The following is a 25,074-nucleotide window of genomic DNA, read 5'->3' as shown; positions in this document are numbered from 1 at the left end:
ATTTGTAGTCAGTTCTCATTACCTCTGTACTTCTATGCCGCTCCTCTACTCATATGCTGCATGTATATCACACATTCTTCTACAGGTTTCACAACATTCCAGCTGAGCCAATGGTATATCTTCTTTCACACAGAGCTCCGGTATGGCCTGACCAGAGCGTTACGGTGATTGGTTACTGTGTCTGTCAGTCAGTGGATACTGGGCTGGCCTGAGTGTAGCTGGGAAGTAGAGGGTGTGTGTATGTGTGCAGTGGACATGTACAAGAAGATACGGCTGTCAGAGTGAAAGTAGCCCGCTGTCAGCATGGAGCTGATCACAGAGCTGTCCGTGCAGTTCTCCAGCTTGTCTATGTTTCCTTTCTTCGATGGAGCTCATTATTTGGTGTCTGCCATGTCAGCTAGAGAGCAGGAAGGTGAGCAGATATCTATGTGTATTTGCCCTATTCAGTAGGAATAGTGTATGTATTAGTATTAAATTGTTTAGGCTGGGTGATGTGCCAGAAATTGGTGTTACGAGATACAACAGCTTTGTACAGGTGAAATAGGTTTACTACTTAATGGATTTTGATTACCATTATACACTCTGTCATGTAACATGTGGATGGTAACCCAGAAAATGTATCCTCTCAATGAGAAAGTATTCTACACTAATGGAAAAAAAAAATAGTGCACACAAGCACACACACAAATAAAGGCAGCACTCCTTTATAAAGGTGCAAAAAGTTTTTGTTTATATACCAAGACAGGGATTGAGTCCAAAACATAAACTTGCACTGTTTTGTACTCAGCAGAGCTGGCTTACTTTGTTTATAAATTATCTCTCAATGGTTCCTGTGCACTGGGGCAAATATATTGTGCAGGGATTAGGTAAAAGCTGCACCTGCCGGAATGAGTCAGTTTACTACAGCGCCCTCTGCTGCTTAGTGTCTTGACTGAAGCCTACTGTGCTTTCTCGCCCTGTATAGTGCATTATGTTATGCTATGTTCTTTGCACATCCATTCTGGCTGCTGGAATGAATATCTCATCATCTTAGCCATTCATTACGGGTGCCGGAATGGATGTATGAATGGCTTAGCCCAGCAGTTCCCAAAGTGTGCGTCCGCAGGGGTGCCGCGGCGCTGTCACAGGGGTGCCGCGACCAGTCAGAGAAAAAAAGAAAAAACTTACCAATCCGCGCAGCGCCCGGGACCCAGCATTCTGGGAGGAGGATGAGAGGAGGATGCTGGGTCCCGGGCGCCGCGCGGATTGGTAAGTTTTGTTTTTTTCTCTGGCTGGCCGTGACGGAGGGGAGTGAGAGAGGGCGGCAGAGTGAGAGAGGGCGGCAGAGTGAGAGGAGGCAGCGTGGGAGAGGGCAGAGGTGGCAGCGTGTGTGGAGATGGAGGTCACAGTGTGAGTTAGTTGTCAGTTATTCTTTGACAGAAATATAATTTAAAAAAATAAAATATAAAAATATTATTTTGTCCTTGGATCTATGTGTATTATGTTTGCATACAACTAAATAAGTATTTCTGTCCTGACCTAAATACTTATTACGTTTTTTTGACCCAACTACTTCTAAAACAGGACTGCTTGATAATTATTTTGGAGGGGTGCCTTGAAAAAATTATGGAGATTTTAAGGGTGCCGGAATGGATGTCTCAATGGCTTAGCCATTCATTACGGGTGCCGGAATGGATGTCTCAATGGCTTAGCCATTCATTACGGGTGCCGGAATGGATGTCTCAATGGCTTAGCCATCCATTACGGGTGCTGGAATGGATGTCTCAATGGCTTAGCGATCCATTACGGGTGCTGGAATGGATGTCTCAATGGCTTAGCCATCCATTACGGGTGCTGGAATGGATGTCTAAATATACTCGGAGCCCCATTCTGACAGTCGGAATAGATGCGTATTGCACTCAGCGCCCCATTCCAACATACATTCAGGCAGGAAGAACGGATAACTAGAATATATAACTTTGATATATATATATATATATATATATATATATATATATATATATCAATGTGTGTGTGATCTCAAAACCATTATGCATTCTCTAATTATCTCCCATCTTGATTAATGCGTCATACTGCTATTTGCCTTCCCCCTCTGCAATTCATACTAAATGCTGCTTGGAGTCTGATTTATCTCTCTTACCACTCCACATCCTCTTTGCAAATCCCACACTGGCTCCACAATGCCTTCACAATTAAATTCAAGCTGCTTGCTTTCAAAGTCTGATCTCCCCTTCATTCTTGTCTCGTGCCTCACCTACTCTGGTAACCACCTCTTACTCCTTCCTGGAAAACATCTTCTGTTCCACAAATAAATTCTCAAACTTTCAATCTTAGATGGATTCTTTAAAGACCTAGCTCTTAAATATAGCCTATCACCACCGAATACTTCTCAGTCCAACTAGCTCCTATTGCCTTAGAATTTCCCTCTGCCTATCCGCTCTCTACCCTCTTGTCTGACATTTGCACCTCCTTTGTTAACCTCCTATGTACTTAATCTGTTTTATGTATGATTTGTTATTTCGACTGTCCTGCTGTGTGGAGTATTTTGGCGCCTAATAAATAATTACATAAAATATTTGTGTATATACTTTCTTTTAAATATGTCCCTTAATGTGTGAAATTGTCTTATTTGTAACCACATAGAGTAAAATAGAGTATTGGTAAGGTACTAATATCTGCCACCTCCTGAGCTGGTGTGAATGTCTTGTCCATTGAGGTGTATAGGGACCAATGAAACAGAAGCCTGCTGTGTATATGCGATTACAATGCAATGCACATAGCCTCAATGTAAATGAGCCATTTACGGGTATCATACACTTTTTAAAGACCAGTTAAGCCCTTTTACCATACCTTCCAACTGTCCCAATTTCAGCAGGACAGTAGCAAATTTAGGTTTCAGTCCCGCTGTCCCGCCCAGTGACATGTTTATCCTGTGGGTGGGAATGTCGGGGTGAAGGGAGATATTGAACGTGCAGCCTAGCAATTCACAGTGCATCACCATGCCCCGATTGTGAGGTGCTACGCCCCCTATTCCGCTGCCGGGGGCTTGCAATTTGGGAGCTATGCTTTTACACCTGATTGGATATAAATCTCATCTTTGTGGGAAGAAAACGACTGCAGATGCCAATCAACATCTGGCAGAAACTGTGCTTGTATAAGAACCACAATCTCCTTGTGGGTGTTATCATGTGATCACAGCTTCACATCTGCCTGTGTATAGGCACCTTCAGGTTTTTGTTTACACCTGCCTGTATTATATTGACTGTGCCAGAAACAAAGCATGCTCTATTTTAATATTGTTTTGCATTTTCTGCCAGACATGAGTTCACAGATTAACAGTATACTGATTTTGTGCAGTCGCTATGTCCTCCTCTTCCCCAGTGCATTTTTATTTATTCACATTGTAGTGACAACTTGTGTATAATGCATGTTTTAGCTAAAATAAATTGTTGTTTGGTAATATGGCTTAGGCTGGTTACACACTACAGTGTTTTCAGGCAAATATCGGGCCAATCAAACAACAAACGACTGTTCGACCCGATATCGCATGAAACAATGAAGGATTATCCTTCCAAAGTCCATCATATTGTTTTGTTTGATATTTTTTTTTTTTTTTAAATCTGACTAAAAATATCGTTCAATTGAATGATGTTGTTCCAGTTCTGCAGAGTGTAAGCACTTACGACCGGCAGTGTTCATAGAACTCTATGAAGCATGCAGAGTCATGATTTTTTTCAGCCGATGGTTATGACAGATGAAGAGCACAGATCTTAAGCTAAATTGTGTAAAACATATACACATGAAACGGCGTACTGATCGCTACTTATTCTTTCTTTTCTTTTTTTTTTTGCTGACATTGGTAAAATCGTTAAAGATGTCACATGGGGAGAAATTTCCTGTAGTGTGTACCCAGCCTTACTATTGCTTATCGATTCATTATTGGGTCTAGTGAGTTACATATAGCGCAGTCGTTTTTTTTCATTGTTCTCTAAATATTACTTAACTTAATTTTTAGAAATATCGACTAGATACACTATATGGACAAAAGTATTTGGCCACACCTGTTAATTATTGAATTGAGGTGTTTCAATTAGTCTGTATAAAATCAAGCACCTAGCATTCAGTCTCCATTTGCAAACATTTGTCATACAAAATGGATAGTTTTGAAGAGATCAGTGACTTCAAGCGTGGTACTGTGATAGGATGCCACATTTGCAATAAGACCGTGAAATTTCATCTCTGCTGGATATTCCATGGTCAACTGTAAGTGATATTATTAGAAAGTGGAAGCGTTTAGGAACAACAAAGACTCGACCACGAAGCGGAAGACCACGTAAAATCACAGTGGTGTCAACGACTGCTAAGGCGCATGGTGCATAAAAGTTGCCAAAGCTCTGCTGATTCCATAGCTGCAGAGTTGCGAACTTCCACCGCCATTAATGTAAGCACAAAAATTGTGCGGCGGGAGCTTAATGGAATAAGTTTCTATGGCCGAGCAGCTGCATACAAGCCTCACATCAACAAGACCAATGCCAAGTGTCGGATGGAGTGGTGTAAAGCACAAACTGGACTGTGGAGCAGAGGAAACGTGTTCTTTGGAGTGACTAATCACGCTTCTCTCTTTGCCATCCAGATGGGTGAGTTTGGGTTTGGCGAATGGCGGGAGAACGTTACATTCCGGACTGCATTATGCCATCTGTGAAGTTTGGTGGAAGAGGGATAGGAGCCCTGATCTCAACCCCATCAAACACCTTTGGGAAGAACTGGAACGGAGATTGCAACATCAGTGCCTGACCTCATAAATGGTCTACAGGATGAATGGGTACAAAGTCCCACAGAACACTCCAATGTCTTGTGGAAAGCCTTCCAAGAAGAAAGGGGGACCAACTCCATATTAAAGTATATGTATTTGAATACAATGTTATTACAGTCCCTGTTGGTGTAATGGTCAAGCGTCCGAATACTTTTGTCTATATAGTGAATGTTACACTAAAGTTTGTACAGTATCTAGTGTAGTGTCAGATGGGAAAAATGAACATGTATAATCCAATGACATTATTGTCTGAAATAATACTAGTAGATACACGTTTAAATTACAAATAATTCAAGCATACATACCTAGTGTTATACATTACAGCAGTGGTCAGGGAACAGGGGTAAATTACCCCAAATGGGGTAAAAATGAAATTCCTGGGGGGTAATGCTGCCGGTTCACATGCTGTCAGTTGGATTGTAGACACCTTTAAACGTGAAATTGCTGTTGTACCAGAAGAGCCTCAAGGGTTGGCAGAGGCACTTCTTGAGCTTTGATGCAATAATGAAGCACATATTGCATTTGAAAACAAAGCAGATCTGTCATATTTTTGGATGTCAACAGCTGCAAAGGCATTCAAAATTGCACATGAGTAGGCAGTCAAAAAGTTGCTGCCTTTTGTAACAACCTACCTTTGCGAACAAGGATTTTCCACTCTAACGAACATAAAAACAAAGCAGAGAAATCGATTGGACGCTGAAGACTGTATCCAAATTGCTCTGACATCAAAATGCCCCAATATTGATGCTCTTGTATCAAAAATGAAGCAACATCTTTTCGATAAAACCTGAAGTTTTGAAGTTGAAGCTTTCAAAGAAATTTTGAATAGATTCAATAAAATTTTGAATTCCAATAATTAATATATGACTTCCTTCCTTCAAATCAAGGGGGTAACGTCGGTGTATCTAAATAAATTTTTGGGTAAAAGGTAAAAAAGTTCCCTGACCCTTGCATTACAGCTTTCTTGTTAATTATTACTTTCTTTGTGTAAAAGTAGTTTTAGCCGAATGTCCTAGTTTACATACCTTAGAACCAGGAGAAAATAGAGCATATTGCTTGATGATAGTGCACACAGGTGTAAACCCCTCACCCCTCACCAAGCAATGGGACTTAAAGTTCAGGCAATGCCAAATTGTAGCTTGAGATTGGTCCTCCCACTCTCACCCACCCTTCCCCACCAATTAAAGTTGGTGAACGAAATTTCAGGTTCTGTGTTACAGAGCCCCCAAATCCGTTGCATCTAGCAGCACCTGGTACACTGGCTAAATGGAGGGGTACCATAGTAAAAAAATAAATAATATATAAAATAAAAAATGATGTAGGTGGTATCACAGCTTTAAACCTTCCTCCAGTATAGTGTCCTGTGTCAAGTGAGCATTCCCATACATCACAAGTCTATATTACAGAATGTTAATGATTGAATGGAAAATAGAAATTGTCACAAAGTGGATGCTTATCAGAGTGTATGTGCAGGTCTTTTCACTTACATTATTGTATATATTTTTTGCACTATCCTTGTCAATGTGTTTTTATTATAGGCTTTAAAAACATTTTAATGTAATACCCTTGTGTACATGGCCTTATGGTGCTTGCCTAGAATGTATTCTTGTGATGCATAACATTGGGGGTCATTCACACCTATCTAATGAAGTAGTTTCAGATAATTACCTAGATTTTTATATGGGGATACTGAAGAAAGCATATGCTACCTCTGTAGTCTACAAAGCTTTCACAGTAGTAAGTAGAACACTTAAGGTACTTACTGATCCGATAATACAGACATTAACTTTGTAATCCTCTTGTTTTCAATGACCACTTTGTGTTCATGAGTAGAAATGTTTTAACTGTATGTAAAATTAAAAAGCTTATTATAAGCAAGGAAAAGTAAACTGATGCCAATGTGGATCATGTTTACTCTTGGTACATTGTATTCTGTGCATTTTAAAACTTGGTGTACATGCCATGAATCCATAACTAGGTAATGTTAGTCTGTGACTTTTGAGGGAGATATTGCAGTAGATGAGACACTGATGTTCTAGTAAATCCATGGCCGTGTAGTTTAAAAACAATTTTAGTGGGAAATTCATTAAACATTCATTCATTGAAACAATCAGTGTCATGGGTTTAAGCTGCTTTGTTGCATCAATGCCATGTTATATTTCTCTTCCCTGCCATTGGGGGACACTGCGAGACATTGGGGTATAGAAGTGGGCTCAGGAGTCCTGTCACTTTAACTTGTTAACTCTTTGGATTCCTCCTCTACTATGCCCCTCCTCTCCAGAGAGATCCTCAGTTTTTTTTAGAAGTGACCTGGAGTCTAGGTCACTGGGGTATAGGCTCTTGCCTATACCAATTTAGTATATAGGTTGTCATGTTTTTATTTTTTTCCCTAAACAGGTGCAGCGCAGGGTTCAGTGGAAGACCCAGAATTACAGTGAGTAGGACTCCGCTCTGCTCTCTGGGAACCCCAGCGCAGGTAAGAGAAGTCTGGTGCTCTTTTACCTGGCACCTTCTGCCGGCATTCCCATAGATAGGAGGGGGGCTGTGTGAGTTAAACTGGTGGATGGTGGTGCAGCAGTGCCTGTTTTAGTGAGGATGTCCGCGGCCACAGTTTATGCCCCCATAGCGGTTAGAGTGAGTGATGCGATATAGCCTCTCCTCCTCTGCCGCTCTCCATGTCTGCAGGTTCCCCGCTCGTCTCTAGGCAACGAGCAGGTAATGAAGGGGACACAGCGGCACTCACACTCTTTGCAGGTGAGTCGGACCGCTTGAAAGGACTAGCGCTTCTGGACACTTTTAATGTATACAGCACGTCCAGCGCTTCTTGGTGGCCATATTGCGATGTCTTTATGGGACCCAGACAGCGGAGGCCAGCAGGGCGGGCAGTGACAGCAGGAAGGGGAGGAGTTGGTACTCGATATCTTCCTTCCTCCCAGGCTGTTCTCCCGTGCGCAGCGTGGAGTCTGCTTGTGAAGAGTCACTGAAGAGACAGCGTGTCAGCGGTGCCTAAGTCCTTTGCTTTGCCTCTCCTCTGCGGATAGACCTTTTGATACAGGCTTGTATTTCAATAGTCATTGTGGAGGTTTATATCTGTTTCGTGAGTTATTTGTTGATAAATTTTCACAGACAGTACTTTGCAGGTTTTGGCATTGGTGAGGAGTGCTTATAGTGTGAGAGACTTTAGTACTTAACAGTCTCCCTTATTGTCTGTCTTTCTTATAATAATAATAATTTTAAGAAATAGGACAATGGCTGAGAAGGGGACAGCCAAAAGCAAGAGTCGCTCTGTGCCTTCTGTTGTGTATTATACCTGTTCAAAATGTAACGCAAAACTTTCTGTTGGACACACAGACCGGGACGGCCTTTGCGCAGCTTGTACTGCGGACTCTCGGGTGCGGGACAGTCCAGTCCAGGGGGCACCTTCTGCAGTGGTGGAACCGCCTTGGCTGCAATCCTTCTCTTCAGCGATGGAAAGACTGGCGGCTGTTATGCTGCGGGTAGCAGAGGTATGTGTGAACACTACCCCACTTACACTTGCAGGCTGTCAGTCTGATGAAAACGCTTCCACATCACAGGCGGGGTCATCCCATAGGGAAGACAGGTTATTATCCGTTTCCCAGGGGAATAAGAGAGCTGTTACTAACTCAGGTCTGGATCTAGACCAATATTCTGATCTCTCCTCGGCAGAGGAAGGTGAGGTAGATTTGAACCCGGAAGGGGAACGCCGTTATGACTCTGACTCAGTTTCCACTAGTGTGGACAGTTTAATTCTAGGAATCAGGCATACCTTAGGGTTTGCTGATCCTGAGCCCTCAGCACCCAAGGGTGTCTCTCTATTAAAAAAGGTAAAGCTCAGTTGGCCACTTTCCCCCATTCCCCTGAGATGTTGGAGATTATTTCTGAAGCCTGGCATAGGCCTAACAAACAATTTATGATGCCGGGAAAATTCAAATCCCTTTATCCTCTGCCACCTGAGGACACTGTAAAATGGGAGTCATTACCTAAGGTAGATACCCTGGTAGCCCGTTTAGCTTCTTCTTCTGCTATTCTTGTCCAAGAACGGATAGCCCTCAAAGAGTACACAGATAAAAAGTGTGATTTAGCTCTTCGCTCAGCATACACGGCTGTGGGAAGTATGTTTAGGTCCAATATGGCTGTGGCCTGGGCCAATAAGGCCGTGCAGTTATGGATGGAAGCTTTGATTAAAGGGCTTAGAGATAATACTCCTCGTACGTAACTCTTAGAACTTGCAGAGCATGTACTGGAGACCTCGGAGTATGTGGCAAACGCAGCCATGGATGCGGTGTCAGTGAATGCTAAGGCCTCTGCTCTTATTGTAGCGGCTCGTCGTAACCTATGGTTACGGACATGGTCGGTGGATGTAGACTCTAAGAGAGCTTTAGAGAGTTTACCTTCCAAGGGAAAAAGTCCTAGCCCTGCGGAAAAGGACCAGAGCCACTCTAGCGAAAAAGAGGGTCTCGGTCCTCAGTTGCATGAAACTCCTGGGGACAATGGTCTCGGTTTTCGAAACAGTCCCTTTTGCGCAGTTTTATTCCCGTCCACTTCAGGCAGAGAACTTACTCAAGTGGTCAGGGTCTCAGAAGAATTTAGACAAGCCGATTATTCGTCTGTCCATACCCACAAGGCTGTCTCTTGTCTGGTGGATGTCCCAAGCCAATCTCTGCAGACCTGGTCTTGGACTCTAGTCACAACAGATGCAAGCTTGTTGAGATGGGGAGGAGTAACGGGAACCCTGAGGCTTCAGGGTCTCTGGTCCCCTCAGGAAGCTTCTCTTCCTATAAACATTCTAGAGCTCAGAGCAGTATACAATACTCTGAAAGGAGCCCAGAAATTCCTAAGGGGAAAACCGCTTCAGATTCAGTCCGACAACACCACCACGGTGGCATACATAAACCACCAAGGGGGCACTCGCAGTGCGGCTGCCATGCGAGAGACCAGGCGTATTTTGTCTTGGGCAGAGCATCAGGTGCCTAAGATTTCAGCCATTCACATTCCGGGGGTGAAGAATTGGAAAGCAGACTTCCTCAGCAGACACTCCTTTCATCCCGGGGAATGGGCTTTGAACAGTCAGGTCTTCTCCCTTCTGGTGGACCATTGGGGCTGCCCGGACATAGATCTGATGGCGTCCAGGCTGAACCATCAGGTTCCGCGCTATGGCGCAAGAGAGCTCGAGACCCAGGGGCGGAAATAGTAGATGCCATGTCAGCTCCATGGCCATATCAAATGGTGTATATTTTCCCTCCCATACCTATGATTGTGTGGGTCCTAAAGAAGTTGAAGAGGGAGAAAGTTTCCGCTATTCTAATAGCTCCATTTTGGCCACGCAGAGCGTGGTTCTCAGATCTGCTATTGTTAGCAGAGGCTCCTCCATTCCGGCTTCCAATGCAGGTTGATCTTCTGGTTCAGGGTCCATTCCTTCACCAAAGTTTAGATCAGCTGACTTTGACGGCCTGGCTATTAAAACCCTAATACTTAAAGCCAGGGGCTTCTCTCAGGATGTTATAACTACCATGATTAAGGCTAGAAAGCCTTCTTCGTCTTCCATATATTATAGAGTGTGGAAGACATATATTCTGTGGTGAGTCGAAAAGATTCCATTCCTACAGATTTAAGCTTTCTCGTTTACTGGATTTTCTACAGGATGGGGTTCAGAGGGGTCTTCGTCTAGGTTCCCTCAACGGCCAGTTCTCAGCCCTTTCCGTTTATTTTCAGAAAAAGATTGCAGATTATTCTGACATCAAAACTTTCTTGCAGGGGGGGTTACATATACAACCTCCATTTTGCCATCCTGTCGAGCCCTAGGATCTCAATCTGGTTCTTTGTGCTCTTTCTAGGCCTCCGTTTGAACCTTTAGAGTCTATTGACTTAAGGTATCTTACTTGGAAGACAGTATTTTTGTTGGCAATAGCTTCAGCTCGCAGAGTGTCTGAGCTTGGAGCTCTTCGCTGTGACCCCCCCTTTTCTTATTTTTCACGCTGATATGGCGGTCCTTCGTACCAAGCCATCTTTTGTTCCTAAGGTGGTTTGCAGGTTTCACCTAAATCAGGAAATTGTTGTCCCTGTGTTCCGAGCAGAGAAGGACTCCTTAGAGGGGTCTATGCAGTTTTTGGATGTGGTACGAGCTCTACAGAGTTATGTAGACCGTACGTCTCAGGTCAAAAAGACCAGAGATCTTTTTGTTTTATATGACGCCAACAAAAGAGGGTGGCCTGCTTCAAAGCAGTCAATTGCCCGGTGGATTACATCCACGATTCGAGAAGCTAACATTGCAGTTTCTTTGCCCGTTGTGGAAAATTTGAAGGCGCATTCTACTAGAGCGGTGGGTGCCTCCTGGGTGGCTAGGCACGGGGCGTCTGCGGAGCAGTTGTGTAGAGCGGCGACTTGGTCTTCCGTCCACACTTTCACTAAATTTTACAGACTTCAAGGCTTTGCATCGGCTGATGCAAGCTTTGGTCGCAGGATTATGCTTGCAGCTGGTCCAGAGCATTCCCACCCTTGAGGAAGCTGTGGTATATCCCCAATGTCTGGCAGTGTCCCCCAATGGCAGGGAAAAGAAAATAAGATTTTTACTCACTGTAAAATCCATTTCTCTGACTCCATTGGGGGACACTGCGCACCCTCCCTTGCTCTGTATATAGTTCTGTGTGTGAAACTTTGGTTATGGTTCTTTATAATTTAAGACCTGTCCAGGTTATATTACCTCCTTTACGTTCACTCTTGGTTATTCAAAACTGAGGATCTCTCTGGAGAGGAGGGGCATAGTAGGGGAGGAATCCAAAGAGTTAACAAGTTAAAGTGACAGGACTCCTGAGCCCACTTCTATACCCCAATGTCTCGCAGTGTCCCACAATGGAGTCAGAGAAATGGATTTTACGGTAAGTAAAGAATCTTATTTTTCAACCAAACAGAATTGCAAGAAATCCTACAAGCTTGTAACTGTTCCCATGCTTATTTGTTAAGTTTTGTGTGGATTGTGTTTTTCAGTACCAGTTGCTCCCTAGATATTAAATTTCGCACACCAACCTCAAATTTTCAGTGGATTGTTTTGTCCATCACAGCCAAATGTATATGCTAGACATATATATGCTATGCAGAGATAGCAAGTTGCCCAATCAATTTACAAATGACAACAGATAGGTGGGTAATCTAGAAAAGAAATTCACACAGAAAAATCACCAAGCTCTCTGTTGTATACCACTAATAAAGCTGTCACTCTATTTGTACAGAAAATGCAGAAGTTCTTATTACACTCTTTTGCAAATATATGATAAGCCACCGCAACTTCACAGCGCTTCTACTAAGAGTAGTCCTAACTATAAATAATGAGAGTCCCTATACTGGGTTGAACATTTGTGTTTTTAACACTAGGAAGGCATTGTAAATAATTGCTTTAGTAAAATCAGGCAGTCCATCATGTCTCTTCTAAAGTATAGGGAAAAGCAAAAAAATGCTATATTTCCTTTAAGCAATTTGAGGCATCAATACTAACCATTGAGGCACAGTGGACCATGGGTTCGATTCTAACCAGGGCCCTATTTGTGTGGATATTGTATGTTCTCCCCAGTTTATTATCAGGCATACTGCATACTGGTAATGTAATTGACTTCTTATGAAACCAACTCCAGCGTGTCTCTGTTGTAGGGAATATAGATTGTAAGCTCTACTGGGGCAGGGGTTGGTGTGAATTAATACATATTACATATGTATACAATGATGTAGACATATGCATGTACACATTCAAATTAACTGTTAACAGATATACATGAACATAAATTAAACTAGTATAAACTGAATGCTTATGCCCTAGTGTAAACCTCATACATATACATTATATAAATACCACATGATGAAAAAAAAAAAAAATATTATTTGCAAATCAGTTTTTCCATCTTCACTAGTCTATTATGAAAAGCAGACTAAAGTGTAGATTTACTAAACTGCGGTTTGAAAAAGTGGAGATGTTGCCTATAGCAACCAATCGGATTCTAGCTGTCATTTTGTAGAATGTACTAAATAAATGACAGCTAGAATCTGATTGGTTGCTATAGGCAACACCTCCACTCTTTCAAACCCGCAGTTCAGTAAATCTAGCCCTTAATCTCTATATAATAATAATCCTATGTAATTTGGTGACCTGGCAGTCACATAACTTGTGCTGTGCTTAATTTGTAGTTGCTACATAAATAAATGTTGATAATATTTTTTTTTGGTTTTTACTAAATTGCCATTATACTTGATTATTTAGAACTGTTTTTTTTTTTTTTTTTTGCTTTTAAGCAAAATAGTTATTTGCAATGCAGACAAATGTGAAGGCGGAACACACTTTATTTTGTGTAAATGCCCCTGTATTTTTGGCTATGCACATACAGTACATTGGAGCATGCCCCTTTTGACTTTTTGATGCTTGTTCGTATATACAGTTTGCCACATTTAGATGCTGATTTTACTGAACTGGAAAATCAGAGTTCTGCAAATTTTAAAAGAAAGAAAAAATACTGTTGGGAAACTGCCTACTTTCAGATTTGGACCATCCCTTAGTTTATTTTTCCCCTCTAATTCTCCTAAAATACTGTTCTTGTAAACATCATTCATGTCTTAAATAACTAATGACGGTAACTGATTATAAGGTCTGCCTTTTTGATTCAAGTCACATTTTATTTTTCCTATTTAAAATGCGCCCAGATGACGCAAAAGGCACCCCCCCTTGGAACTAGTAACTGAATACTTATGGCGACCAACTGCAACATAGTTTAAAATATGGTAACTTTGCATGGCTAAAATGCTCTTCTTAGGCCATTCTCTTTGGCATTCATTCGAATATGGAATAACCATCATAATGAGTAAAAATTATAATTAATTCTGCCTGTCTTTACACTTTTCCATAAACAACTCTCAATGTTAATTTCATGTTTTGTTGTAACTGATTAAAACTGTGGTGTGCTAGTGACAGCCCTCAAAGGGGTAAAATGTGGCCTTTTGGCCAAGTGAATTTTTTTTCTGGTCCTCTTTCAAATGATTTTAAAGAGCACAGTCATTATCACTGGTTACATAGCACGTTAGTCCATTATTGAATAGTAAAGTCTCCTCACCAGACATTACTATTGTCCATGCTGCAATAGCACTGTTGTATCAACTAGTAATGGTAGTGCTTTGATCCCATAATAGAGTCTAGTGCTTCTCCTCAAAAGATAGTGTGCTGCCCCCTTGTTAGATCAAGTTCCATTTGTACCACCCCTGGAAAAATAAATATTGCCCACGACTGCTTTAAAATATGGCCTATAAAAGTTGTGGAGTTCTCTGCTATAAAAAATATGAACAGCTTCCAGCCTTTATTTTTATTCAGAATACTGATATCCATTCACAACATAGGTATTTTAGTCAGCATCCAAATGTAAGTCCTGCTTCGTTAGAGATCTTGATCACTAACTAAAGTGACTGGACTTGTGCAATATGAAGCAATGAGCATCTTGTTTATTTTGAACTCTGAAGTTTAGCATGCAGCCTTCCCAGACACTACTTTACCAAATGGTCTGCGTAAATAGCTGTGTTAAATTTAATCTTCTCCCCTTCCTTTTGCACACTCCCACAGACATGGTGTTGTTTTTCAACACTTATGCCTGTCTGAAAAATTGTGTGGCTGGCAGAAGTGTGCAGACAGCACTGGCCCGATCCATATCTGAAGGATATGGGACAGCCAACATTCACAGGGAGGAATTCAGCCGCAAAGTGCTTCGCGACCATTCCGGAGATGCTTCACGTGGATATATTTACAGAAATATCCAGTCATTTTTCCTCATGCCCCATAGAGGTGCAAGGAAAAATAATTACCACAGTAACGGTAAAAGTGTGCAGTCATGATGTTCTCAGCTAATTGAATCTGCCCCAGGATGTTGTAATTGAAAACCAATAAAGGTTCTAAGGTAACCTGGGCTAACTGTTTACAGTAGGCTTTAGTGGACCAGGCAGCGTGGAGTGTTGCTGAAGGAATAATTTAGTCATATCCGAACTATCAATAAAAGGAGTCTAAAGCACGAGGATACCCGCACCTTTTAGACGTGGAGAGCTACTGCCAAGTTAAGGGAAAAGCATTTGGAAACTTCTCATTGCACCTTAACACCAAAATATTTAAATTCTTCCACCTACAAAAGAGGAAGGGAAATTAAGGACTTGGGGACACCCTGCCACAACTCCAAGTATTTCTTGTGAGGGGCTCTAGGGTTTTGCAAGTGAAACAGCATATTGTGTCCAGATAGGGATTCATTTTGTTTGATGGCTGTAGCACTAAGCTTTATGGGCAAGGTAAAGAGCGCTACAGAAAGACAGCCCGTCTGGAAATTTACCCCACCAAATCCTTATTAGTGATTCTAACCTTTATAGATCTCTATAATAATTAATCTGGAAGGGGGTGAGCTGTATTCATTTACCAGCATATAACTGAAGAACCAAATTTCCAAATCAATAAGGTACTACCATACTGGCCTGAGATATGATAGGGTTTTATTAATCATTGTAAGCATATGAGAAATATGTGGCATGAAAGATTCTGCCCAATTAACTCTGATTTCAAGCCCATACCCTGCTCCCAATAAATATGCCCTATTTATGTTCCAAGAAATAACTGTTTTAAAACTGTCCATGCATCCAACTCTACCTTTTGTTTACTAGTTGAATGTTATTATAGTGTGCGCACCCTAACGGGAAAGTCTCCAAAACCCTGAATACCATCCCTAATTTTTTTGTTTATAATTGCGCCGACAAAGGGGCAGGTTAATATCAGCTTGGTAATAATCATGTCAGCACTAATAACTATTTTAACATCCAGCTAAATCCAGGGGGTAAATTTGCTAAACTGGAGATGTTGCCTATAGCAAACAATCAGATTCTAGCTGTCATTTTGTAGAATGTACGAAATAACCATAATCTGATTGGTTGCTGTAGGCAACATCTCCAGTTTTAACACCCGCAGTTTAGTAAATATAGCCCCAGGAATCATTTAACAGAAACTTTAAGGATCAATAACAAAAGGGTTGTGGAAAACCGAGAATTTATTTTGTAGTAGAGGATTATTTACATGAGCTGGTGGGTGGTGAAGGTGCATTTTTGGAGACCTTATTCCTAAACTTGTAATGGGACATATTTTTCACCTTTTTAGATGTGTTGTTGTTAGGGAAGTGCCTTTCTAGGCAAGCTTCAACCAAAGTGACACATGAAATAAAGGCTTTCCTGATGTACCCTCACTAATTAAATTAACAGGCGAATAGTACAGTGTTTTAGGCAAAAAGCATAAAAGATAAAAATTAATGATAGGAGTGATCCTAAATTTGAAATAATTTGGACTTGTTTTTGTGATGGTTTTTACGGTTCCCACCATACACATTTTCTGCAGTATCCGCAAACCGGCAAATTTAGGTGCAGATTTTACTGGGTGTAGAGAAATGAAGAGCAGAAAAAAGTAACAGGTGCATGTCTTCAACTTGCAAGATTGACATTATAGGCTGAGAATAATATGGGGCAAACTAACTTGTCACTCATGTTTGATGCAGAAACAAAGTGTGAGATAGTCTAGCTTTAGAGCTGCCATCTCTGATGCAGTATTGAAGTGTGTAGACTGATTCAGGTCTAGGGGAAAATAGCATGGAATGCCTGATGGTTTTTCTTTTCAGCCAAATATGTTTGTCTTCTCTCTATCGCTTGTGAATCATTTGAGAACAAGGATCTATTTACTTTTTCATAGAGCATATTCAATTTCTTATGAGCTGCTGTCAGTGATGTATCAGTGTCTTGATGATTGAGGAGATGTAACAGGTTAGATATTGGTGCAGTGCCTGGTATCGGACCCAGTTGGCAACCATAACATTATGAGAGAGCATACTTACCACAACGTTCAGGAACCCCCTCCACAAATTGTTCCAGATGGAGGTCCTCCAGAATACTGCCAGTATGGAGATATACAGCATTTTCTGTGAGTGTTTTCACCTGATGCTGAAGCTATTGTATAAAGTCCTTTATGCAGCAGTGTTCGCTTTAATGGACTGACCTGGGTTTCTGCTTTGCATACCCTAATTCACATCATGGTATTATGTGCCTCAAACAATTATGTTAATTTTCCATATCTGTGGAGTCGGGCAATAGTGGCAGCACTCCGTTAGGAGATTCCATTTTGAGCACAGTCTGTGTACCTATATCTTTAGGCCAGGTGGCACATAAAATCAAGATGTTAGCCAGTGCAGTTGTGCCTGCAGGAGCACTTGCCAGCTCCATGTACTTTCTTTCACCGAGGAGGGGGGGGGACTGAACCCTTGTAGGAATGGTCAGCCAATAAAGTTTATTCTGGGGCCAGGATTGATTAATAAAAGAGATTAACAGTTTGCTGGTATAAGAGCTACAGTCACAACTCCTGTCAGACTGGTCCAGGATAATGCCTGTGTTTACATTGAAGCCTCCACGGACTGTGCAAAAAATAGGAGGACATAAAGCTCATTTCCTACCACGTGGGTAGTGAAGTGAAGTGCAAGGCTGGAGCAGCCAGGATTGCTCGTGAGGTATAGGTTTGTGTAGTTTGCAGAAAGTGAACCCTCTGGTTTTGTCTCATATTTGCTATTATTTGTGTGCTATGTGTTTATATAATAAAAGGGTGCGTCTTTTACCCACTATTTGTTTAGGTGATTAATTTAACCCACATCGAGGTATTAGGAAGGCTAAGTGCGATGCATAGGGCTGAAATATGGGCAGACCAGTGGGGTTAAAAGGTGAACATTACCCCGGTATTCTCACAAGTGCAAAAAAAAGGAAAGTTAGTGTATATTTAGTTGAATGGAAATGTAGAATTGGGTATCGCACAAAAAATATAGTTTTAAACTATTTGGGGCATAGTCAATTAGCTGCAGAGCGCCTCTGGAACATTCGTGAAGGCACTCCATGACGATGTAACATCTCTGATTTATCTTCGCACCTCTGTGAGGGGGGGGGGGGTGAAGAGAAATCGGCGATGTTGAGGGACGTAGTACCAGAAAACATGCGCAGCCCCAATGTTCGGAAAAAGAGTGCGACTAGTTCAATATGCCCCTTTATTGGAAAGCCATTAACTTGTTGGAAGTTCTAGGATTTCATTTGTGTTCTTCGCTATTAGCAAATTAGCAGTTATGATGGGAGTTGTTGTTTGCATCTGAGTACCATTCATGTGCCACATTCAATACCCGTATATTTTGTCAAATGCAGTCTTCATATACATAAATTATCTGCATATCCTCTTCCTTGTGTGCCACCTAATTATTTTAGGATTGTGATGAATGTTGGCATATCCTTTCCCCAAGATTTTATCCACACGTTCTAAAAGCCTGTACCCCCATCAAGTAAGTAGTATATCTCTCCATGCACCATGGGCAAAGTAACCATGCAGTGGGTTACAACATTGTTGTTGTAATCACTAGGAACAAATTGTAATGGTCCCCAGCAAATGCCCTGGTGAGAGAGATACATTCGAGTGTGGCATTTCTGTTATCTATTGGTTATCTCCTTCACTCATTTGGGATTTTGTTTTGTCTACTGTCTTGAATCTTGCTTATTTTCCTAGCTAATGAGTTTAGAACCACAGAACAAATGAATGCATCCCTCGCAAATGTCATGAATGTGATGGAACAGTCCATATTTTGGGCCTCTGTTCTGCCAGCCAGGACTTTATTGATTTCTGGAATAGTTGGGAGATTCTTCCTGCTACTCTGTGCATTTGGGCACACAGAAAGCTGGTGCGTGCTGCATTTCCAGGGAGTATAGAGAGGTACTAGGTTGGCCGGCAGTCTAGTAGTAAGCCAGCCCCCGGTTTCCAGTGTGTGCACTACATGTAGATGCTCTTTGGAAATGAATGACCCATCACACGGCTACCGTGGGAAACAGCTTGTGGTGGCTAACGCTGCTCTGGGTCCACTCTGTTCACTGTCATTGTGCACCAAGTGCTTTTAGCAAGCTGTTGTTTTGGAGGATTGTTATTTTAAAAGTTCTAAAAGAGGGATTTCGGGAGTTTGGCAGTTGTTCTGTGCAGGGCTAGTAGCTACTTGGCAGGAGGGCTGCTATTTTATTTTTAACCCTGCCTTCCACCCTATAGGGGCTCCAGCAATGCACTGAAAGATGGACCCTGCTCTTCGGGATTCCCTGTTCTAGTGTGACCAGCCTGTGTAGTCTGTTGCTGGTTTCTGCTTTAGGACACACTTTATGCAAAAGTGCTTCCTTAAAGTGATACAGCTTGATGCATGACTGGCAGCGTGGTGCGCCAGGTATCATCTTGGCAATGTAGGCCACTCAGGGCAGGAGATGCTACTTTATGCATTTAATCTCTCTGAAATTATTTTCCACAAGTCAGAGTAGCACACTGTTTTCTTACCAATTGAGATGTACAGAGATATAAAGTTGCTTTGTAATACTAACCGAAGGTGTTGTCCCTTGACAATATTATATTATAATGGCATGTAAATGGGAATTGATGTCATTCCCACTAAACTAATTTCAAATAAAATGTCTGTTTTCTTGTGTTATATAGATCGCTTGCTACCATTTATCACTTTGTATTTTATTCAGTCAATTTAATTGGCACTTCACTTTTTAACTATTGCAGACTGATAAAACTTTGGCTTGATTTAAAAAAAAAAAAAAAAAAGATAAAATAGGAGAAACCTTTGGCTTCTGACTCAATGGAAAGACATAAGTCCATTCTTATTTCTGCTAAATATAAGTCTATGATGGGATGAACAGGTGGTCATAGTCACATCTCCACTAGGATTCCTTTGACATTAGTTTACATTCCTGATGGTTTTACGTCTTACAGTGATTAATAGACATGCACTCCGCATTCAAAATAGATTGTGGGATTTGGAGTAAAATGATATTTGCACAACATAGATCATTAAATGACTCATTATTTGTCACTAATTTATATTAAACTAATGTTTGCTTTGCTTTTCTGTACATTATGTTTAATATGGTCATTATCAATGCTTACATCTTTTTAACTTCATATCTTAATAGGGCAATTCCATAAAAACATGGACAAAGTCTAAATATTATAAACAATACATATACAAGATTCACACGACTCATCGCCAGGAGTTGAATCTCCCCCCTAAGACACACTTTTTCAAAGTTCAAGAGGCAACACAAATCATCCCATCGGCTTCTGTCTATTTCAGTTAGTATCTCTCTATTGGTGTCTCCTAGTTGTATTTATCAGGATATATATGTGGAAAGCACCGGTTACTTGTCAAAGAAGCGCACCTGCTGCTCATACCACTTTGTACCTTCAGAGTCAGTTCATTGTCTCCAGCACTTCAACTGATTAATAATAGAGGAAATAATTTTGATTATATATAGTACTCGTATCATGGCGATTTAAAATACCAATATTCACTGAAATAAAAAATCTATATATAAGGGCAATGAAAATATGTGCTTGATCAAATTAACACCTTTGACTTCAATATAAGTGTTAATATAAAGGAAATTAGTCAATTTAGCAGCCATAAATAATTTGCTTTGCAGGATATGGTTGGATAAAAAAATACAACAGTAAAAGTGATACCACTACCAACTAAGGGTGTGGGTTTTTTTTTTATTGTTCATTCAAATTTTGAAATATTAACTCAAATTTTTTTTTTTTATATTATGGTTTCTAAAAGCAAACTACTTTTGAAAAGGATATGGCCCTAAGGTTCTCTTTTTTCCTTAGGCTGTAAATTGTGGTAATGGAATCCCTGCATGCTGGTAAGGGCATTAAATGTATACAGAGTATATTCTTTCACAAGTGAAAAGCTTCATCTTCAGTAGGAAAAGTTGTTGTACAAATGGATTTTGCAGACAATTACAAACTTCAACAACATGAAATTCAAAGTGCTCACTGTGCTAATCAACAAATTACCCTATTCACTGCATATGTCTAGAAGGGTAAAGGGCAAGGAAAATGATTTACAATAATTAGTGAGGACATTTAAATATAATCAATATTTAGTTTACACTTATTGGAGCACCAATCTTGTCCACTTGTAAAATGAGAATCCAGACCCCAGATTTGTTTTAGTGGTAGTGCAGTATCAAAGTTTAAATCAAGGTTCCTGTTTTACAATCTTACTTTTCTGAAGGAAGAGTCACAGATGTCACAGTTTTTTGGAAGTTCTGAAAGGTGTGGTTGATGGAATTGGTGGCACAGTTAAATGAGCTCTATGGATGGCATGCCTGGAAGAAACAGTAATTAACAGTGCCATAGAATTCTACCAAGTTGCCATATAAAAATGTCAACATGTTAGTTCCTCTTTGTTAGGGGGGAACAAATTGATGAAAACAGTGTATTTTTGTTTTTATTTAGATTGCCGGCAAATTATCTGTGAGGAAGTTTGTAGCTCAGGTGCTTACAAGAAATGAGTTAGAACTTGAATTTTCAATCCTTAGAAAGCACAATATTGGAGGAAGTATGTTTGTTTTCCCACAAAGAGAGGACAAATGTTGAGTGGATGAAATTCACTCAATGACGGCGGGTCCGGCGCTATAGCCGCCGTACATTGCTCTTTCAATGTCTGTATTGTGCATGTCGACAGTCTCACTGTCGACATTTTGAACCTTCAAACAGAATGGAAGTGTCTGCATTTAGCCTGCCGACAATTTTATGTCGACAGGATAAATGCCGACATTTCCATTGTCAACAGTATGTACCCAACCCGTCTGTTTTTTTTTTTCTAATATTGCACATTTGTTTTGACTTATTCATGACTGCTGTTATCTTTTTGTTGTAGGAGCTCTTGATGTGGCATCTCGTAGCCCTATGGCCTCCTGGTTCAGTGCCATGCTATGCTGCTTTGGTGGAGGAATTTTATCTTCTTTAATGCTAGCTGAGCCTCCTGTGACTTTCCTTTCAAACAGCACTAACATCATCTTTGCATCTGTTATTTGGTAAGTTACATTGGTAAGTTTTCTTATATGTGTGTAAATTCTGGAAGAAAAAAACAAAATAAGTTGTTTGGTTGCACTGTCACATTTTATTTTAGTAACGTGATGATTTAAAGGTTAATTCCACCATTAATTAGTTTTGGATAAAATTGGTTAAAATTGTTCCCTGCGGTCTTCAGATTCCCTGGGTCCCACAATACCTCAAACACTTCTGAACAAGGGGTCGTCTCTCTTACATGAATGGGCTTTTCTTAAACATTTTGTGTTTTAGTCTCAAAATACCATTCAATTAAAGCTGCATTCATGGTTAAACATTAATATTTTCCAAAGCTGATCCTCCCCCCTCCATTTCCATAGTACAGTACCAGCAAAATGTATTGTTATTGCCTACTGTTTTAAGAATTACATAAAACCTTTAAAGTGCCAAACCATGGATCCATCCTACCAAGTGTCTATGATGCAACCCGTTGGTGCATTGTAATGGGGCCGGGTGTGTTTTCATAGCAAACCGTGTCACGTTATAAGAATAGAGCAAAGTTTGAAGGCCAGAGGATATCTGATTGCCGATCGGACACTTCTTGACCGCAATAAACTGATCTGTGTTTTTTTCCGCAAAGTAGTACTCCGTGCCACAATATTTGCATGTGTATAATGTAACAATATATTTTACAACTCCACATGAGCTTTATTGCCCTCTTCGATTCCCATGGGGAAGTAGCAAGAAGAGTTGTCATCAGAGATTAAGGGGGAGATTGACTTTAATGCGATGTGTCTCCGGAATGTCCCACAGAGACACCTTGCGCCGATGTTATTGCATGAATCAATCTGCTTGTTTTTCCCCTGCACCCAATAGAGGTACCAAGAAAAATGAGCGGGGATTCAAACCTTAATAGCTGGCAGTGTGCGCAGCCGGACATCACGGTCAGGTTCACAGGACTCATCGCCAGGAGTTGAATCTCCCCCCTAAGACACACTTTTTCAAAGTTCAAGAGGCAACACAAATCATCCCATCGGCTTCTGTCTATTTCAGTTAGTATCTCTCTATTGGTGTCTCCTAGTTGTATTTATCAGGATATATATGTGGAAAGCACCGGTTACTTGTCAAAGAAGCGCACCTGCTGCTCATACCACTTTGTACCTTCAGAGTCAGTTCATTGTCTCCAGTTTCGGTCTGTCTTTCAAATAAATCACTGTAGACAGATCCACTGTCCTGCTCCACATGAATGTAGGGTTGTATTACCTACCTTTTTATACTATGTTTCACCTGCAGTTATTGTACTTTGCCCAGAGGTAGTAGAAATAGTTGAGGAGAGAAAAAATAAACAAAACAAAAAAAAAATTGGTTTCTTTACCTCTCTCCAAACCATGCATGGGGAACACTACTTAATTTTCTATTGGTATCTCAAAAAAGTGTGTGTGTGTGTGTGTGTGTGTGTGTGCTTTTCTCTGATATAATATCATGTGAAAAAGTAAACCCTCTTTCAAATCTATTTTTACATGTCTGGACGTATTGAACAATCATCAAGTTTTCACCAAGTCCTAGAACTTGTTTATTTCAAATTTTAGGTGAAAACCCATAACAGATTTACTTTATTTATTAAAAATAAAAAAACTCAACTTGAATGACCCATGTGTAAAAGTATACTCTTATTCACACCCTCCGGTGACTGAATGTATGGCCCTGGCACTAGGACAGAAGCTTGGATGATCTGATCACAGCACAAACAGTTAAGAATGTGAGTGGAGAAGGGGCAGTTGAAGTAGTCAGGAGAGAGTGTGCAGTGACAGCCGGGGAGGGAGGGGAGGTGGTCCCGGAATCCCTGGCGTTAAGGCAGTAGGTCAGGGGTTGGCTGCCACAAGGGCCAAAGTACATTACGATAGAGGGAAAGACAAATAGAATATGAGTGAAATGTTCTGAGGAGAAAATAATAGCATACAATAAAGAGCTGTCAGAGAGAAGGAATGAGTCAGACAGGTAAAAAAGAGAGGGTGACAGATCTGAGGGAGAAATAAGAGATAACATGAAGAGAGGTGAAAGCCAAACTACACTGCAATGAGTATGATACATTTTTTTTATTTTATATTTTTATAAATCTTTTTTTTTTCAAATCTGGTTATTAATAAGTGATAACGTAACAGAAAAAACATATATGTGCTGAATGTGGGAGGAAATTTAGTATGAACACTAACCTTATTCTACACCACAGAACCTATGGGGGAAAGTCCCCAGTAAGGTAATCCAGGGAAGAGCCCCAATCCAAGCAGTCCATATAAAATAGGAGACCCTATGGAGGAGGTAGTATGGATGGGAACAGAGATGCAGCGTTGTGTGCATTTAAGGGGCTGAGAGCTACACTGAATGAATTCAGGGCCCAAGTAAACAGAGAAGTCATCCCCGCAGAGGAGGGGTGAGATGCGGCTGAGAGTGCACGACAGGAGGGGTGAATGAGCACTGCTGAGAGAGATGAATGTGCACTAAAACCACATTTTAAATGTGACTGTCCTATTAACATAACCATGTCATTCACCTAAGAACTGTGCAGGAAGAACTAGTTTATGTGAGCTGTACATATATATTTTTCGGTTTGCATCGGAAGTATTTTGCTGAAGTGGAGAAGGCATGTAAATAAAAAATCTATTTTATGATAGAGCTGGTCTGGCATCCGATATACTCTTCTATTGCACTGCACCATCACCATCACCTTACAAAACCTAAACTTAACAGACGTTTGTATAAGTCTCACATGAGTGGGGCCCTTTGGTCAATTACAACCTCACCTGAAAGCTAGCCTGGGCAGAGGGAAGTTGAAGTGAGAAAGTGCATTACAGATCTGTGCACACCAAGACCAGTCACAGTGACAGTAGGTTACATTTAAATAAATAAAAAAACCTGATGATTAGAAAAAAGACTACAAGTATGGACATCATGGAAGGGTAGCCAGGAGAAAGCCCCTACTTTCAGAAAACACATCACAGTACAACTTAGGTTTGCAAAGTGGCATCTATATGAAATACAGGACATTAAGAAGTTGTAACATCATGTTTGGCTTAAACCAATCTCCTCATATCACCAAAAGATAGTTTTGCAGCCGCAAGATCTGGATACCTCACAATAATTTAGTCCACCGTGAAGTCCTCTCCTATTTCTTTTAGAGGAAAATGTGAGGCTGACAAATGAATCTTGGTCAAAACTGAGTCCTATAACAGGACAATGATCCTTAACGCAACAGAAAATCGAAAACTGACTGGATGAGGAAGAAAAATAAATCGCACCTCAACCCCATTGATATGTTGTGGCAGGATCTTAAGAGAGC

At 40.8% G+C, this 25,074-nt stretch overlaps 1 protein-coding gene across 1 annotated transcript in view; it reads left to right on the top strand.

Moving 5' to 3' along the window:
* The first annotated feature begins 205 nt into the window (after nucleotides 1-205).
* TMEM38B (transmembrane protein 38B) overlaps nucleotides 206-25,074 on the top strand; it is a 40,654-nt gene continuing 15,785 nt past the window's right edge. The window contains exons 1-2 of the mRNA XM_075210350.1: nucleotides 206-412; nucleotides 21,607-21,763. Of these exons, the coding sequence (XP_075066451.1) occupies nucleotides 304-412; nucleotides 21,607-21,763 (266 nt within the window). The 5' untranslated portion in view covers nucleotides 206-303. The remainder of the gene's footprint in view (nucleotides 413-21,606; nucleotides 21,764-25,074) is intronic.

This window comes from Mixophyes fleayi, chromosome 1 (assembly GCF_038048845.1).
Source record: "Mixophyes fleayi isolate aMixFle1 chromosome 1, aMixFle1.hap1, whole genome shotgun sequence".
NCBI classification, from domain to species: Eukaryota; Metazoa; Chordata; class Amphibia; order Anura; family Limnodynastidae; genus Mixophyes; species Mixophyes fleayi.
Note: the sequence above shows the minus strand (reverse complement) of the source record. Positions and strands in the feature narration are given on the sequence as shown.